Source organism: Argentina silus (genome assembly GCF_951799395.1).
Source record: "Argentina silus genome assembly, chromosome: 2".
NCBI classification, from domain to species: Eukaryota; Metazoa; Chordata; class Actinopteri; order Argentiniformes; family Argentinidae; genus Argentina; species Argentina silus.
This window is the reverse complement of record NC_139656.1, coordinates 26,407,448-26,424,718: the sequence shown is the minus strand read 5'-3', so window position 1 is coordinate 26,424,718 and position 17,271 is coordinate 26,407,448. Positions and strand designations below refer to the sequence as shown.

Below are 17,271 nucleotides of genomic sequence, written 5' to 3'. Positions count from 1 at the left end.
GTCCAGAGAACTGTTTTATTAGAGCATAGAATTTATTGGTATACATACAAAGATATATACAAATGTATGACTAGATCATGACAATTTGACATAAATCTCCTCTGACTGAACATTTTCAATCAATTTTTATATCAAAATGAAAGAAAACACAGAAGGAGAATCATTTATATCTTCAGGGGTCAACTAATTTTGACATTACTACTATATTTCACCAGTGAAACCATTACAATCCCCATCAAATATTGCGGCAATATAATAAAAACAGCAATGAGGTTATACTGCTTCTATGCTTTCATAACAGACCTTTCTCTGGTTTGTCCCAAAAACATATCCTCTTATTCTCATGTGTTCTGTTGAGATAAAACATCGATTTAAGATCACTAGGGATAAGCCTTTGTGTCTTTCCTCTTTTTGAGAAGTGCACCATGTTGGCATATTTTCATTCTTTTCACATGAAATTATTGCACTGCCGAATTCAAGACTGGTCAACTACTCAAGACCAAACATGAAGGCATATATGTAAAGGGTGCACTGTACAATGTATGACATGCCACGGTTTGATTTAAGTAGTGTAATGTATACACAGACTGGCACCTCAACAGGGTTAAATTGGGCATCACCTCGAATAGAACTCTCAGGGTTATAGAGTTTTGCAGAAGTTGGCAACCCTGGTTTACCTTTTCTCCAGGTATGGGCCTGAGGACAATTAATCCAAAAGATAAAAAAAAAGAGAAACATGTGTTGATTAATTCAATTCATTAAAGTGGGAAATACCAGCATTCCATCATGAAAACATGATTCAGAGATAGCATTGTGATGAGTTGAAATGTCAATATGCTTTGTATACACAGATGTGTTGAACGTGTTTAAGGTGCAGACCTGCGAGTAACAAACGATGACGAATGTGACAAATCATAGAATTTATATTTGCAACTGTTTCTCGTCTCCTTCCCCTCTCTCTCAAACAAAGAGAAGAAATTAAAAAAGTATATTGCTTCAGAAAAAAAAAGCTTTTTTTTTTTTTTTTTTTTTAATATTGTGAAACATTTCATTCACCACTGCTTGGGTTGTCTAGACAGAGCATTACATAGTCAGTCATAGGTATATATATACTGAGAGATGCTGTGAATCCAAGAGATAAATGATCAATGAAGAGTGACTGTGACAACTGCCTGTGACCACACGGTGGCTCTGGTCCGCCTCCGCCATCCTCCTACCTACTGTACCAGCAGGGGCACAATGCAAGCACTGATGTACATCGCCTGGGTGAGGAGAAAGGCTGGAAGATCAGTCTGTCACAGTTACAAATAGGCAGTCCAAGGACCTTTGCCTCAGGATGTCAAAGGGTGAGAGAAAGAGAGAGAGGATATGCACAGACATGCACACGCTCTCCCTCCATCTCCTCTGCTCACCAACGTTTGGTGTCATAGAGTAAAGTTAGGATGGAGGGGGCAGACGGACAGACGCTGTCCTCCAATCAGTGCTGCTCATTTGCTCTTCCCTGACGTGCTGGAGCCCCCTGCCCCTCCCTCCGCCCTCTCACCCCTCTCCGATGTGTCTGCCTTCTCGGAGGCCCCGCCCTTCTCAGACCTCTCCTTCTCTGATCTTTCTTCCTCCTCCTCTCCTCCAATCTCAGATCGCTCTGATCTAGCGTCGGCGTCACCCTCTGACTTCTCCTTCCTCTCAGAGCGGTCAGGATCCGTGGACGAGGTGGTGGGCTTCTCCCACTTGGCCATCTCTTCGTGCTCAGATATACTGGTGGTGATGTTTGTAATCCAACCCTTCAGGTCCTGATTAAAACACATGGGATTGTTATGGTTTTCACATAAACAGGGCAGTTATTTGACAGTTATTTGACATAGCAGGACTCATCAGTTAGCAGAGCAGATCTCATCACTTCCCTAAACAATTCCATATTCACAGTTAATGAACAAAAAACATTTAGCACTGAATTACAGACTGTTCACCAGACAGTCCTAAACTGTGGCTTCTATATGATCTTCTACAAAAGATGTATTGCTTCATATCTATGGTATTAAAGTTAGAAGGCTAATTCATAGAAATTGCTCATGAAATGACTCCCTTGTCACCCCATGAACAAAGCAGCACTAACAAAAGGAAGCTAAAGTAAGACTGAAATAAAAATAGAAATAGATTATATTTAAACTCTTATGTAAACAAAAACTTCATTCATGTTAATTTTAACCACAGGGTTGCTTACCTCATCCTTTGCATGGAAAATATAGTCATTTCCATCATTTTTTCTGTTGAAGAAAGGAGAGAGCCATTGTCAGAGAACTGTCTAATGCCTTGTTTTATCTCTTGTTTACATATTCTAAATTGTTTTCTTTTGCTGTGCTTCATTTTCAGGGCTTCGCTATGCTTGGCTTTATGTCATGACTGGAATTTGCTAGGTCATGTTTGAAATCTTTAGGATAGTACCTGGAAAACATTACCTCTTTATTACAGTAATATGCTGTATACTCAAATGTTTGTGGAAAAGAAGATTATTGCATTTTGAAAGGAATAATACATCCTTCCCATTCAGCATCATATTGTTCTTAGAATAATACATATAAAGACATTTCTAATCCTTACTTGAGAATGAAGACATTTTTCTTCTTCTTGTATCCGACAGTAAGATCACATGTGCAGATACCTAGGTCGAGCGGGGACTCTCCATTGTAAGGTGTGGTCGTGTCCTTGGCCTTGATGTCCTTGTAGAAAACAATCTCTCCCTTAGATAACACGCAATATAGGTTCACCCAGGACTTACTGGAAAACAAGCAGTGGGAAACGGATTGAGCAACATGTGGATGTTTCTCCTATCATTCAAAGACGAAATGCAGAGACATTTTAGAATTGGAGATGATCCTAAGGTTAAATGATGAAACCATCTGATGATGTTCCTTGCAATGGGTCCGGGCGTTACAATTTGTTTATTACATTTTGTAGAATCAAAAAATCAACATATCAAATGAAATTGACAGACATGCAACTGGTATTTAAATAGAGAATGTCTTCCATAAACTTCAGATGCCTTTTTATTTTAATTTAACTTTAAAGCCCTATTAATTTTATTTTTGAGCCCTATTGCCACAGAGTTAATGGTAAAATAGCTGAAAATATTTCGCGGTATTTTTTGTCTGTCCGCCGTCAGGTTTGATTTATAGTGATTTATCGTGATTTACCCAGGCCACGATAAACCTCAAGATTTTACACACATCAGTGCAATGCAGGTAAAGTGGGAGGCGAGAGTTGGGGAGGTGGGGCACATGACAGAGTGGAATTCAATGCAAATACAAATGAGCATACCTGCATTTCACCGCTGCCCCATTTACACAGACCTCTAATCGGCTACGTCTGCCACAGGTAAAAGATTTAACAATACGTCCTACCCCAAGTCAGTTTACACAGACAACAGTAAATTACCAGGATATGCCTCTGTATAAACGGGGCTTTCATTGTCTGTTTGTTCTGTGACTATTGGATGGTAGTTAGTTTCCCCACCTGTTGGGACTCCTCTGCTGGCCCTCGAAGTCGTGTTTGCGGTAGAGAAAGCCTTCGTTATGGGCCGTGTGCGTGGGCGGCTGGTTTTTCGCCGGGGCACCTTGAGCGGGGGCTGAGCGGGAGCGGCGAGTCTCCTCGGGCTCCTTCGGACGGGGTCTCCTCCGGGGCTTGGGCCGGTCTCTGGCACGAGGCCGCTCATATCGGGTCACCGGTGCTGAGAGGCTGCTGGAGGGTCGATACGGCTCCCCTCGAGCCTGGGAGGCAGCAGGACAATGAGATAAATATTTTGATGTGAGTTGCCAACAAAAGTAAGTAAGTGAAAGATGTAACAGTGAAAATATAATTTGCTCACACTAACATAGCCTACAGAACAATATTAATAACAGCTTATCAATTATCTTATTGATTTTCAAGTTTGACTTAGAGACAAAATTACCAGAACCAAACGCTAGTTAATTGGAAAAGACAATGTACAAGAAACAGTACACCTATGTCTAACACAACGCTTAATATTAAGTACTCACGCTGGAAGCGTTAAAATCACGGATATCTGAAGTTTGGGGTGTCATTATCAAAATAATTAGTATTACCATCAATCACCTGCGTCACACGAATTACATGTTATTGATGTGACAGATCAGGTGGTTGAGAATTTCTCGACCTTAATCATGGCCCACAGTCTTTTATAAATATGACAGGGCATTTCAAACCTGCAACTGATGTACATTTAGACAGTTAAAGAGCACCATGTATGTATATAAGATAACTCACCTGTGCTGCCTCCCTCTCCTGGACCTGCTCCACAATCTCTGCCATGGTGGCAGCGGATTTCTTCTCTCTGCAATGACAAAGCCACTGCCATGAGTCACCCAAATAGGTAATAGAAGCGATATTCCATGTTAACAACAACGCTTTTGGTGGACAGCAGCAAGATTTTGTAATGAGCATTTGAAAGTTTCTGCCACACAGAGTACAGAAGACTACCGAGGTTTGGCCACGACTGTACTTACCCTGAGCGCTTGTCAGAGCCTTCCTTGGCCGACTCCAGGTCACTGGAGTCCTGCCTCTGCAGCCTCTGCTTCCCACTGCCCTCTTGCTCACTGGAAGACTGCCTCTCAAGACGCCTCCGGTAGCGCTCCTGACGCACAATCAAGGGCAGCTCATTCAACCGTGCCTGGATCTCCTGCTCGCTGGAGGTCTGCCGGCCCAGCTTGTACTCCCTTTCCCGCCTCAGGTGGTCCATCTGGGGGTCGGAACGGCTCCCGCGTGGGTCTCTTTGAAGCCTGCCGTGAAGGAGCTCCAGGCCTGACTCTGGCCCTATCATGTCCACCATGGGGATGTCCCCAAATTGTTCCCTCTGCGCCCTGCTGGCCTCCAGGAGAGGGTTTACTGCCTTGTGGATGTGGTTGATCCTGGGCTGCATGCAGTCAGCTTTCAGGTGCTGCCAAGCGTACGCCATTTTAGGATCCATGAACCCACCACTTTGCGCCAGATAGGTAGAACTACCCATACCCCCACTGCTCTGTTGTTGCGCTAGGTAGCCTGAACTACCCATAACCCCACCACTCTGCTGTTGCGCTAGGTAGCCAGAACTACCCATACTCCCACTATTCTGATGTTGCGCTAGGTAGCCAGAACTACCCATAACCCCACCACTCTGCTGTTGCGCTAGGTAGCCAGAACTACCCATAACCCCACCACTCTGCTGTTGCGCTAGGTAGCCTGAACTACCCATACCCCCACTATTCTGCTGTTGCGCTAGGTAGCCTGAACTAACCATACCCCCACTATTCTGCTGTTGCGCTAGGTAGCCAGGACTAACCATACCTCCACTATTCTGCTGTTGCGCTAGGTAGCTAGGACTAACCATACCTCCACTATTCTGCTGTTGTGCTAGGTAGCTAGGACTAACCATACCCCCACTATTCTGCTGTTGCGCTAGGTAGCTAGGACTACCCATACCCCCACTATTCTGCTGTTGCGCTAGGTAGCTAGGACTACCCATACCCCCACTATTCTGCTGTTGCGCTAGGTAGCTAGGACTACCCATACCCCCACTATTCTGCTGTTGCGCTAGGTAGCTAGGACTAACCATACCTCCACTGCTCTGATGTTGCGCTAGGTAGCCTGAACTACCCATACCCCCACTGCTCTGATGATTCAGTCCAAGGTAACTGGGACTATCCACACCCCCACCTGTCTGATGGTTCATCCCAAGGTAACTTGAACCATCCACACCTCCACTACTCTGGTGGTTCGGCCCAAGATAGCTGGGACTATCCACCCCTCCACCAACTGGGTGGTTCATACCAAGGTAATTGGAACTATCCAACCCCACACTGCTCTGTTGGTCTAGTCCATGATAACCTGATCCATTCATGACTGGGGAGTAGCTGGCTATGGTCGAACCCAATTTCTGGGCTATAGGGGAGGCTGCCAGCTCCAGACTTGTTTGCTTGGGCCGGGGTTCAATATGCACCTGGACTGTCTGCCTCAGGAGAGATGAGGTAGCAGGGAGAACACTCGGAGTGAGACAAGATGATGGGAACATCTTTCGGCTTGAAAGCGGTGTTGGGGCAGGTTTGCTCTGTTCTTCTTTAAGCTTCTCAGCCTGAAATAATAAGCAGGTTTATATATATACCCTGAGCAAATACTTACAATACCTGTGCAATAGTGCTGTAATTAGAGTACTCTTGTGACAAAATTGTATTAACATGTTGATTACATAGTGATCTATGTAATACATAGTAAATTGTTAATGGTATATATGGAGTTTATATGGGTCATAATGGAGTTTATAAGTTTATAATACCATATTGACAGTGGAGATCTTTCGGTCAAACTGATGTGTCTGGGGAAGAGCTTACATTAGAGAGCTGTCTTAGTGAGCTGAAGCGCTCCTTCCAGGTGGCAGCAGCCTTGCGGAAGGCCTCGTGACGGAGAATGAGCTGCTCCACCTCATCTGTTTGGGCCTGGACCTCTCCTGCCCCAGCCTCCCTGGAGCTAGAGCTGATCAGAGGCTCCTTGGCCTTGAGCCAGGCCTCTGCCTTCACTGTCTCCTGGGCAAACTGGTACATTTCCTGCTCTGTAGTGACAAGCAACATACAGCATTTTAAGTTCAAATACACATTCATACTGAAACTTGTTATTGATGTGATGTATTGTATGTGTTGTGTTGTTCAGTCTTGTTCACAATAAGTGTGCAGTCTGATGTTTGCTCTAATTAAGAGCTATTACAATTCATGCATGGCATGTTAACTACACATGACAAGGCACAATCTAAAACCATTGTTTTTCTCCAACAAGAGCCCTTCCGTATTTAAAATTCTGCAGTGCTAAGAGCTGTTTGTGCTTCACAGTGCCGGTGTAGTGAGTCACTCACTGCGCTGTAGCTTCTCCTGGTGTTTGTCCCATTTCTCAGCAAGATCCTTCTGCTTAACCAGGAGGCTGTCCAACTTCTCTTTTATCTGGAGAGACAGTTGAGTTGCATTCAAGAACACTACAATGTCATTTCCAAAACATTTCACGATTGAATGGGAAAATCATGTTATTTACTTTTGCTGCTTGTGTGGACATTATGGGACACACCATGAATGAACTGTGCGTTTGTGTGTTGCATGTTAGCCTGACCTCCTCTGTTGCAGGGTTGCCTGCGGCCAGCAGTATCTTGCCCAGCTCCACACATTGCTGTATGCTCTTGCTGCGGCCATCCATCTTCCCTTTCAGCTCCTGGTGCGGTTTCATCATTGCCTCAACAGAGGACGCATCCCTAAGGCAGGATAGGACAGTCAGGAAACAGGCTCAGACAACGCAAATGTCACAGATGAAGGGTGAGTAAAAAGAACAGTAAGTGAAATGTTAGCCATGTGCTTGACTGGTGTGTGCGGACCAACCAGCGAAATAGGATACAATATGTATGTTGCACTTATATCAAAGGCAAGCTAAGAGGAGGAATACCGTATATGAAATGGTGTTAATATCTAAATATATAATTTCCTTATAGAAAACCAAATTCAATTGAATGTCAGATGAAATTTAGGTCAAGGTTGCTCAGTGTTCTATTCTTAAACTAGGCAGTAATGAACTATATACAAACCAAGCGGGAATTAGCTCAACTGGGGGTGCCTCAAATGGTTACTCAAATAGATTACACATAGGTTTCCTTTGTATCTGTAATGTACGAGATGAGTCCAACTATCAAAGATCAAGTATCAAGTAGCTTAATGGATGACAATTAGCCTTAAATCTCTCTTACCTGGGGTCATCCCCTCCTATCTGGCCCATGATGCCTTCCATCCACATGAGATGCTCACGCACTACTGAGAAGAACTGTATCTTGTCTGTCACAGAGGTGACTTGGACGCGACTCGCCTCACAGGAAACCAGCAGCTCCTTCCACGCCAGCATCACTTCCTGCTCCTTGCACATGATAGCCTCTGCCTTCTCTCCGGCGTAGATGGTCCTCAGCTGGGCAGCGTTCTCCTGCAGCTGCCTGACCTACACCATCACACCAGGTGCACATTTGTATGTGTTGGTTGTCTTTTAGCATTACACAGTAAATACCGTACACTACATGAACAATATCATTGATCTTTGTTACTGTGTTCGTTACTGTGTACACAATGGTGTTTTTATTACTGATATATTTTGTATTTTGGAGGTCAATAGAGTATACCGTAGGGCCCACCTCCCATAGCATCCTTATGTTTTTACATTTAAATTGTTGATATTTAGCAGACGCTTTTATCCAAAGCGACTTACAAGTACATTTGTCTAAAGTAAGTGAATCATCAGTCATGTTCTTCGGATAGAGAACTATGTGTTTGAGTGATGGGTTTGAGAGAAGAGCCAGTGTACATGGTGCTCACCTGTGAGACTAGTAGTTGGAGGGCGTGCTCAAAGGAGTGCATGAGCCTCTGAAGGGTGGCTGGGTTGGCTATGCTGGTTTGGCACGCCCTTACCTCTGGCAGCTGCCTCATCTTTCCAGCAATCTGAGCCAAGACCTACAACACAGGCCAGTATCATCACGAGACCCTCAGATATACAATCTCAAACATCTATATAATCTAATCTATATAGTCCCAGCCATCACTAGCTTTATTCTACCAGTATCTCCAAACAATATACAGTGGAACCTCGAGATACGAATGCCCCAATATGCGAATGTTTTGAGTTACGAATTGAAATTTCGTAGAATTTGTGCTCTGAGATACGAATGAAAATTTGAGATATGAATCCTTTTTTTTCGCGAGAAGTGGCAGCCGCGCGCGAGAACTGGCACCCGCCTGCACACGAACCCTTTTTTATTTTTTTTATTTGAGATACGAATGTTTTGACTTACGAAGGAAGTCTCGGAATGGATTAAATTCGTATCTCGAGGTTCCAGTGTACTATACTATGTGGTAATATAATGGCAGCTGTACCTCTTTACAGTCGGTGAAGAACTTGTGCAGCTGGTGTGAGGCTGTCAGCATTTGCCCGCGGGTCTCCATGAGCTCCAGTAGGTCGGCCCAGGACTCGTTCAGCCCGTCCTTCCACTCAGCAATGGTGGCCGCGTCTGTGTGCCCGCAGTCTATCATCTCGTTCACCATCTTATTCACAGATTCCATCCGCTGCTGGCCCAAGCTGTTTGTCTCTGAGGAGAACTTGGTGAACTTCTCCTGCAGCATCTGTGGGGGATGAGAAGAAAACAGGATCAGCTTGGGAACTACATATTTAGTGGAGTTGAAAAGAGATTATACTATATATATCTCTCACAATGCCGCGGCATGTGTCCTTGAGAAGTGTAAATCACAGTTATTGACAATTGACATGGGTAAATTGGTAATGTTATATTTGAAAACCAGCTGGGGGACTGAACAGGCAAGTTATTGAAATGGGTATGCCCATAATATGATTATCCTCTTTCATCTTGCAAGAGGACCAGAACAGGGTTTCCCTCTTAACACAACAAGGACTGACCGTGACATGCTCCAAGTCTTGGCCCAGCTCAGTGGAGCTGGCCACAGCCTCCCGCTCAGTGATCCACTTCTCTAGCTCCTCCACCTCCCTGTTGAGCTGGTACAGCCAGTACTGCTGCTCCAGCTTAGTCTTCCTGTGCTCCACCATGTCCTTCAGAGACACGTAGAGGCGGTCTATGTGAGACTGCTGCTTGGTGATCTGCTCACTGTCATAGAGAGAGAGAGAGAGAGAGAGCAATATCAAATACAATGTACATCTTTGCCACACTAAAAAATATAGTAAAAAAAGGTCTGTACCTGTCAGGGTGTCCTATCTCCAGCAGACGCTGGCACAGCTGGGAGAGCATGCCCACCGTCTCTGCGTAGTTCTCCACTGTCTGCTCGAGGACCAGGTGATCCTTCAGCAGCTGCAGGGTGCTTGCTTCGTCCTGTAGAACAAAATACAAAATACATATCTTAATACACTTAAACCACTTTTTTTTATCATAACTATTATTTTATTTAGCCTTTATTTTTACAGATTAGTACCACTAAGATTAAAATGTATTTTACAAGAGAGACCTGTTCTCATGAGCATCAACCAATAGTATCAGTCTCACACTCAGCAAGCACATCCCATTCACATCCAGTTGCAGTTCCCTTATGCCTCCCTGGTCAGACGTACCGTTCCTTTCTCTTCATTGATGAGGTGTAGTTTCTGTCCTGCCAGCCAGGACTCCACCTTGGTAGCCTCGCTGTAGTACTGCTGGGCCTGTAACACGGCGTCCAGCATCACCGACCTCCTCTCCGCTTCCAGCCGCAGCACCTCCCACAGCTGACGCACGTGGCCCGCCCCCTCACGCACAAAGTCCACCTCAGGGGTCCGCAGCGAGGCGATGATCCCCGCCCGGTCCAGAACCTCCTCCACCCGCGCCCGACGCCCCTGTAGGTCCCTCTGGAGTGTCTGAGGGACCAATCAGAGATCTGGTTTAGTGCTGAGTGGACAGAGGTCAGGTTTGGACTAACAAGGTGTAAAAACGTTGAGTTGATGTTGTGCTGTAAGGTCACAAACCTGGTTCTTCTTCACATGCTGCTGGGCACTCTGAAGGCTGTTCCCATAATCCTTAGAGGAGGCCAGGGGCAGTCTCTCCTGGATCCACAGCTATAAAAACAGACGATTATGATCAGTTATATATCTCAGAGAGAGGAAAGACAGATGGTTTTATCATCATGTTATAAATGTTTCACATCTTTCAAATTCTATGAAGTTCAGACATTTTATGACACATATCAGAGATACAAAATAGAAAAATGATATGAAAAGCGGAATGCACGGAGATTGGAGAGGGGACGGGGGCCGGGTGGCATGAAGTAATGAAGTGTGTCACTCACTATCTCATCCTCCAGGTCCTGGGCAACTTGGTGCATCTCTTTGGAGGCCAGCAGGATGCGACGTCTCTCCTTGAGGGGCTCGATGAGCCGAACGATGCGGGTCTCCACCACAGCTGGCTGCTCGCCCCCTTCGCCGTCACACTTCATCAGGCCTCGCTGGGGGAGGCAGACCCCCTGCAAGCCCCCCAGCTCCCCAACATCCTTATAGAACTCCCCCATCTGAGACTCCATGGTCTGAGCCGCAAGGAAGGAGGAGGTCATGTTAGAGACAGATGAGAGATGCCCAAACACACATCAGCCTTTCAGCACTTTCAGCTATTTTCGTATGTGAGCGTTATGTGAATGTTATGTAATGGGTTGCCCAGCTTTAAGAACAAAGCATACAGTGCATTATTTAATGTCAATGCGCTTGTTGTGCGGAAACATGGAACCAAAGCAAAACGATCAACAACGGGTTCTGTAGCACTGGTATACAGGAACATTAGAGAAGATTACAGAAATTGTGTTGAATGTTAAAAAGTGACAAGAGTGTTTCGATCAATTAATTAATTAATTAATTGAATGAAGCGCTAATAGTACTAATCAGTTATTTTCAATAAAAAACTGTCACAATACATCCAAAACTCTAATAAGCACCTGGAATTTCTGGAGCTGCTCATTGAAAGTGGGCAGATGGTGGGCCTGCTCCAGCTGGGGTGGCTGTTGCTCGAGGTGGGAGAGCTGGTGGTCTAGGTCTGAGTAGCTCTTGACCGCCGGCTCAGGCTTGTTGTTCTCAAACAGCTGGCGGGCTTTGGCCTTGGTGGTGCTCTCCAGGTCCGTCCAGCACTCCCTGATCTCCTCCAACTTCTGTTGCACCACCGAACGCAGCTCCGGCTTCTCCTGGATCAACTCCTGGCCCTCCTGGATAAAGAGAGAGGGCAGCTATAGTTACCATTCCATTATTCAATGAAAGGGCTAAAATACAATTTGACATGATTGAAAAGTCAGGATGAACAGTATCCTTTTCTGAATAAGTCAGTGCTGGACCCCTCGACCCACCCACCAAACAGAATGGACCCCCCCCCCACACACACACACAAGCACAAACACGCTGGACTAGTCCCCTTCGTATTTCACTGTTTTGTTACTACACTCTATGTTCAACTTTTGATGTTGGACATGTTATGTAGTTTTGTGTTGTTGCTTGCTTTCCTTTTTGTTGCTGTAAAAAGTATTCTTTTTCTTTACTGTTTATCTTTTAAACTGTTCATGTAAACTGTGTTGTTCTTGTAAACTGTGTGGTAACTCATGTGAAATGCACTTAAAATTAAATTAGATTTGATTTAAAATGTGATTTTATTTCATTATCCATTAATTGCATTTATTGCTGTGATTCATCAAAAATGCAAAAATGGATTACAGCTCAATAAAGTGACTTTTTCAAAAATGTTACAGTATGTTGTGATAGGAGTTTAATTGGAATGTCTGTAAGGTGGTTTTCAGAATAGATGCTGCAGAGTTAAAGGAGCCAGGAGTATGTCTGCTGAAAATCTGCCACCACAGCGAAATTCATTTAAACGTTCCAAACATCAACATCCTTCCTAATAATAATATAACCACCCGAAATGGACTTGCATGTGCGCACAATTCGAAGAGGCAGCCCCCAGAGACAGAAAGGCGAAAATCAGAGTCCACTTCCCTAGAACACCCCTGGCCAATAACACTCCATTTTAGAAACTGCTTTTTGGGACCCAAAAGTGTTCGTAAATGAAAGATTTCTTTCAAGGGATCTCATTCCCTGATTGCTACAGATTACACATAGTCATTGCAACCATTAATCGTTACATATTGCACCTTTGATCAACTACAGTGAATGGAAATGGAAAATCATGTCAAATTGTGTTTTGAGGAGAATACCCCTTTAAGCCACTTTGCTGTTAGTAACAAACTCACCCTGTTTACGTATGTAATAAAGTAATGAAGAATCATATTTCTTGGCTGAGCGGTTTTATGCTTCCTACATGAGCATGTATAATGTCAGCTTTCGCTTCAAGGAATGTAACTGGCCAGGCTGATGGTTCCCTTTAGTAACACACATACTGAACACCTCATACTGTAATCACAGTGCACAGTATCTCTTTTTTGTGTGTAAAATGCCAGAAATAACTATTTGATTTAAAGCCAGAGCTAATCACAGGCAGGTTCTCACAAACAAAGCATGCTAAGAGGAATTTGCAGTATAAAGTATGATGTATGAAGCATATTCAGTGTTTGATGTCTCGACTGTTGCCAATGTGTAAGAGGCTTTAAATATTTAGGCTTAACCATATCATGCTCATAAAAAGACAAAACCGACAGTTATGGTCATAGAAATATACTTAATAATGAAAATACATTAAATACCCTACTTGCATACAGACCTGCAGTCCCTAAACTATGGGTTACAGTGACCCAAAACATTATCTTTTGAAGTCACCTTGGAGAAGCCCTAACACATCACTGTCATTGTTTTCTGTTTACAGGTCATGACCCTGACTAAAAGGCAAACAGCCTTTTCCTTGACCTGCAATGTTGTGTCTAGTCAAAAGAAAACACCCTTAAATGAATAGGGGGGTAAGATGGAGTTGTCAAACTCTGCGCTAAAACAAAAGGGTGGATGATTTCCCAGCTTTGATCTGGACACGATATGAACTCATGAGCAGAGCCATGATAGCTCAGCGACAAGGCTGTTGCCTTCCACTTGTGTAGAGGTAGGTGTATAACAAAGCCCAGGCTGACCTAAAAAAATCATGCATGGAAAGCCTAATAAACCCCTGGTCTGTCCAAGCACAACCATTTGTGTTATTTCTTTCTAGATCTTGGGCTTTGTGCACAACGTGATCTGGATGAGGAGACGTGGACAGATCAAAGCTTGTAGCGTTTTCCTCTGTCGATGAGGCTCTCAGTGGCTCCACTCCAAGTCCCTGAAATAGAATCCGCACAGTCTCCTCCCATGCTCAGACTGAGAGGAGCAGAAGGTGTTTCCTATGACAAGCTTTTATCAGACGTTTCCTCGTCTGTGGTATGAAGGACCACTGAATGTCACCGATGGAGGACAAAATTGTGCTACAAGACTGACATACTTGACATGTGTAGACCTTCACAACCGTAAGTGTAATAGACCGTGTTAATGTGACGTTTGTTTCTACCCCTTTGAAGAGAGGCCTTGATCATATTGGTATTATCAAAGTAGCCTGCTAAAAGGCAATAAATGGTGTTGCTAGCTATCTACAATACCTTTAAGGGGAATAATAACCCAGAATATAACAGATTCCCTCGTCTAAATCCTGCTCTGCTGTATCTCTCACAGAGAACTGGACCTGTCCTGTGGTTTTCATAATGCAGTGCTGCATTCCTCCTCTTGGCACGGGCTCTCTGCTTAACTGCTGCTAGCGCTCTCTCTCTCTCTCTCTCTCTCTCTCTCTCTCTCTCTCTCTCTCTCTCTCTCTCTCTCTCTCTCTCTCTCTTTTCCTGTGCCTCTCACTCCCTCTCATAATGCAGAGCCAGCAAAAACAAGGCTAGGTCTCTTTCTCATCTCTCCCTTGGCTTTACTGACACACAGAGAAAAGAGAGGGAGAAGGGAAATAAGAATGGGGGGTGGAGAGAGGAAAGGGAGAGGAGAGACTAAGGAGAGATGGGCAGAGAGAAAGGAGGAGGAGAAGCGAAAGAGAGAGAGAGGGAAAAGCAAGGGGAGAGAGAACAGAAATAGAGAAACGAATATGCAGGTGATTTTTCGGACAAGGCCATTAATGTGATACAGTAGGACCCCGAACGCGTCTATGAGAGGCACAGTCCAGGTAGAAAAACAGTTTAGCATAGTGTGATGTCAATGGCTGCATTGCTCCATACTATCATCATTCATGTTAATATTGAGAATTCGGGAAGGCTAGTTCACATTGCTGATACAGCACAATGAAATGGTGGAGAACAGCATGATAAAGCAAGAAGATTTAAATTGTCCACTCAAACATAAATGTGTGCACGGTCATGCATATATACACACCTACTGTACAGTATAGCTGACAGTCTACAATGTGCACACATGTAAAATGAACCTACTGTATATCCTATATCACACCTATAATCAGAAATACCCATACACATTCACAAAAATATCGAGCTATACAAATGCCTTAAATAACTATATAAATAAATGTATGCAAAGATAGTATAGACATCTCATACTGCCAGACGATGCCTATGCACAATTTTCTGACATGGACACTAATATACTCATACAAATCCTTTAAAACCTCAGAGGCGTGCTCTGAATCATTTGCAGCATGGTTTTGGGTGCCCTACTGGCAACTACAGGTACAGTAATATCAATAATCCATTGAGTCACCCCAAAGACACTGCAAAGACACCCCAAAGACACACTCACTTGAGAAACTGGTCAACTGGGTATTTGTCTAGACACTCCTACCCTGGACAGCCACAACAACACAAATGATGTAATAGATAGGATTTTTTTTTACTCAAACAATACATCTGTAGCAGCACCCAATAGAGAGAGACACTACTGAAATGTAGTGTTGGCTGGACAGAATCCAAGGACATCACCTGGATGTGATCCCTCAAGTCTCCTTCTGATTGACAGGTAAAGTGTTCCAGTGGGATAGGGTGTGTTTGAATGTTTACAGAGCGTTTGACCCCTGAGCCACTGGTAAAGCTTGGCACAAGGTCAGCCGTAAGTAAAACCCCAGAGCCTTCTCTTTGTAACAGAGAAGCGATCCTCAGAGGGCTGAAGATCCTCCACAGAGACAGCCCCAGCGTCGAGCTCCAAGCTCAGGCCCATCTGCTGAGTAAGTACTGAGGGAGAGCAGAGGCAAGGGGCTGGGGCGGGAACCCTTCCAAAAGGACACAGAGTTCTCCAATCACAGCAGGGCGCGCAGCGTCATCTTTTCTCCCCCGGTCTCTCAGGTAACGAGAGAGGGAGAGGTGGGGGCCGATTAGGTGATGTTAGTGAGAGAAGCGAGACATGAGGGTCTCTGTAGCAATGTGTATGAGGCTACACAGACACAGAGCACAAAGCAGCCATCTTATGCACTCAATGTCCAATCTTTCAGTGTATCTATATGGTATCTGGCATGGAAGGTTACACAAATACGCTGATGATTCAGAAGCAAACCGGTATCCTTTTTCACTCTGTTTTCACTTTGAGCTGTCATTCTAGGGGGAGGGCCTGTCCGTGTCATCATTAGACATTTTTCATCCATTAGTAGATGGACATGATTAGTAAGTACATTCGTAATTGTAGATGCTTTCGTCCAAGCTTACACAGGTATGAAATGTACATATTTCAATTACTTACTATACTGAATCTACTGAGCTACTGTATGTACTGTTAGAGATATGTACCATACCAAGGACAGGACATACTGTAACTATATCCAAAAATATCTCTTAAATATAGGCCTAACCGTTACAAAATCCATGCAGATCACTAACCAAAGCAGTTTTCAAGACAAAGCTGGCCTTCACTAAGATTGTATTTGACGTGAGTGTAGGATATACTGTATGGTGGGTTAGCAGGGTTGAGCACTGCAGCTCTAACAGCATCTTCTGAGGCTAATTTGTTTCAAGTTATATTTGCACTACAGCCTGTTTAATCCAATTTAATTTTATAGGCGTAATCTTGGAAACCAAAACCACACATATCTAGTTAAAGCGACTCGACAAACCGGGGAACCTCTACAAAGCCCTTTTGCCATTGGCTACAGGACAGGACCTTGAGAGATATCAGGCTCATTAAGAAGGGGCTCCAATTGGATGGTAAACTGCATGACACATTTCATGCAAGGACAAGCAAGATGGCTGTCTGAGCATTTTTACACTATCAGGTGTAGTAATAGAGGAACTCGTAGTCTATATGAGTTATTCATTACCTAATGTTTAATCTCACAAGATCATATTGATGTTAATTCATGTTATATAGCTATGCATGCTGCCAAATACATTATGGTATCAGTCATGAATAGTCAACAGCACTAGAACATATCAACAAAATCATTCAGGTAAAATTAATGGGTGATATCATCATGCCATAATATTCATTCAAGATATTTTGGCAAGGCATAGGAAATTATTTTAAATGTCAAATCTTCTCAAACAGTAAACAAAAACATTTGCTATCAAGCAAAGTAACAACACTGTTTTCCTGGAATCTATGAATCTTGGAATCAATGGATTTTAGTAAAATGTTTAGGTTATGACATAAAAAAATCTATGAAAATTGAGTAATCCGCAAATGCAGTATAATTTACAGTAGCTAAGAACAACATACTTTACTTTGTTGTTGAATTTCAATGTTGCATCCATACCCTCTTCAGTAAAGTGCAATTACCGTATGCTTACACCCAACAAAAGTGGTTCAAAATCCAGGTCAAAAAGAACATCTGAAAAAGAAAAT

The 17,271-nt window shown here is 43.7% G+C and overlaps 1 protein-coding gene across 1 annotated transcript in view; it reads right to left on the bottom strand.

Moving 5' to 3' along the window:
- Positions 1-1,487: 1,487 nt before the first annotated feature.
- Positions 1,488-17,271, bottom strand: part of sptbn4a (spectrin, beta, non-erythrocytic 4a) — a gene marked incomplete at its 3' end in the record, with an annotated part of 16,873 nt that continues 1,089 nt past the window's right edge. The window contains exons 2-19 of the mRNA XM_083665275.1: positions 11,478-11,741; positions 10,842-11,075; positions 10,522-10,611; positions 10,135-10,413; positions 9,768-9,898; positions 9,472-9,676; positions 8,934-9,179; positions 8,379-8,513; positions 7,766-8,007; positions 7,141-7,279; positions 6,893-6,977; positions 6,378-6,595; positions 4,521-5,998; positions 4,282-4,348; positions 3,511-3,764; positions 2,599-2,775; positions 2,222-2,264; positions 1,488-1,790 (exon numbers count right to left, since the gene is read on the bottom strand). Of these exons, the coding sequence (XP_083521401.1) occupies positions 1,488-1,790; positions 2,222-2,264; positions 2,599-2,775; positions 3,511-3,764; positions 4,282-4,348; positions 4,521-5,998; positions 6,378-6,595; positions 6,893-6,977; positions 7,141-7,279; positions 7,766-8,007; positions 8,379-8,513; positions 8,934-9,179; positions 9,472-9,676; positions 9,768-9,898; positions 10,135-10,413; positions 10,522-10,611; positions 10,842-11,075; positions 11,478-11,741 (4,590 nt within the window). The remainder of the gene's footprint in view (positions 1,791-2,221; positions 2,265-2,598; positions 2,776-3,510; positions 3,765-4,281; positions 4,349-4,520; positions 5,999-6,377; positions 6,596-6,892; positions 6,978-7,140; positions 7,280-7,765; positions 8,008-8,378; positions 8,514-8,933; positions 9,180-9,471; positions 9,677-9,767; positions 9,899-10,134; positions 10,414-10,521; positions 10,612-10,841; positions 11,076-11,477; positions 11,742-17,271) is intronic.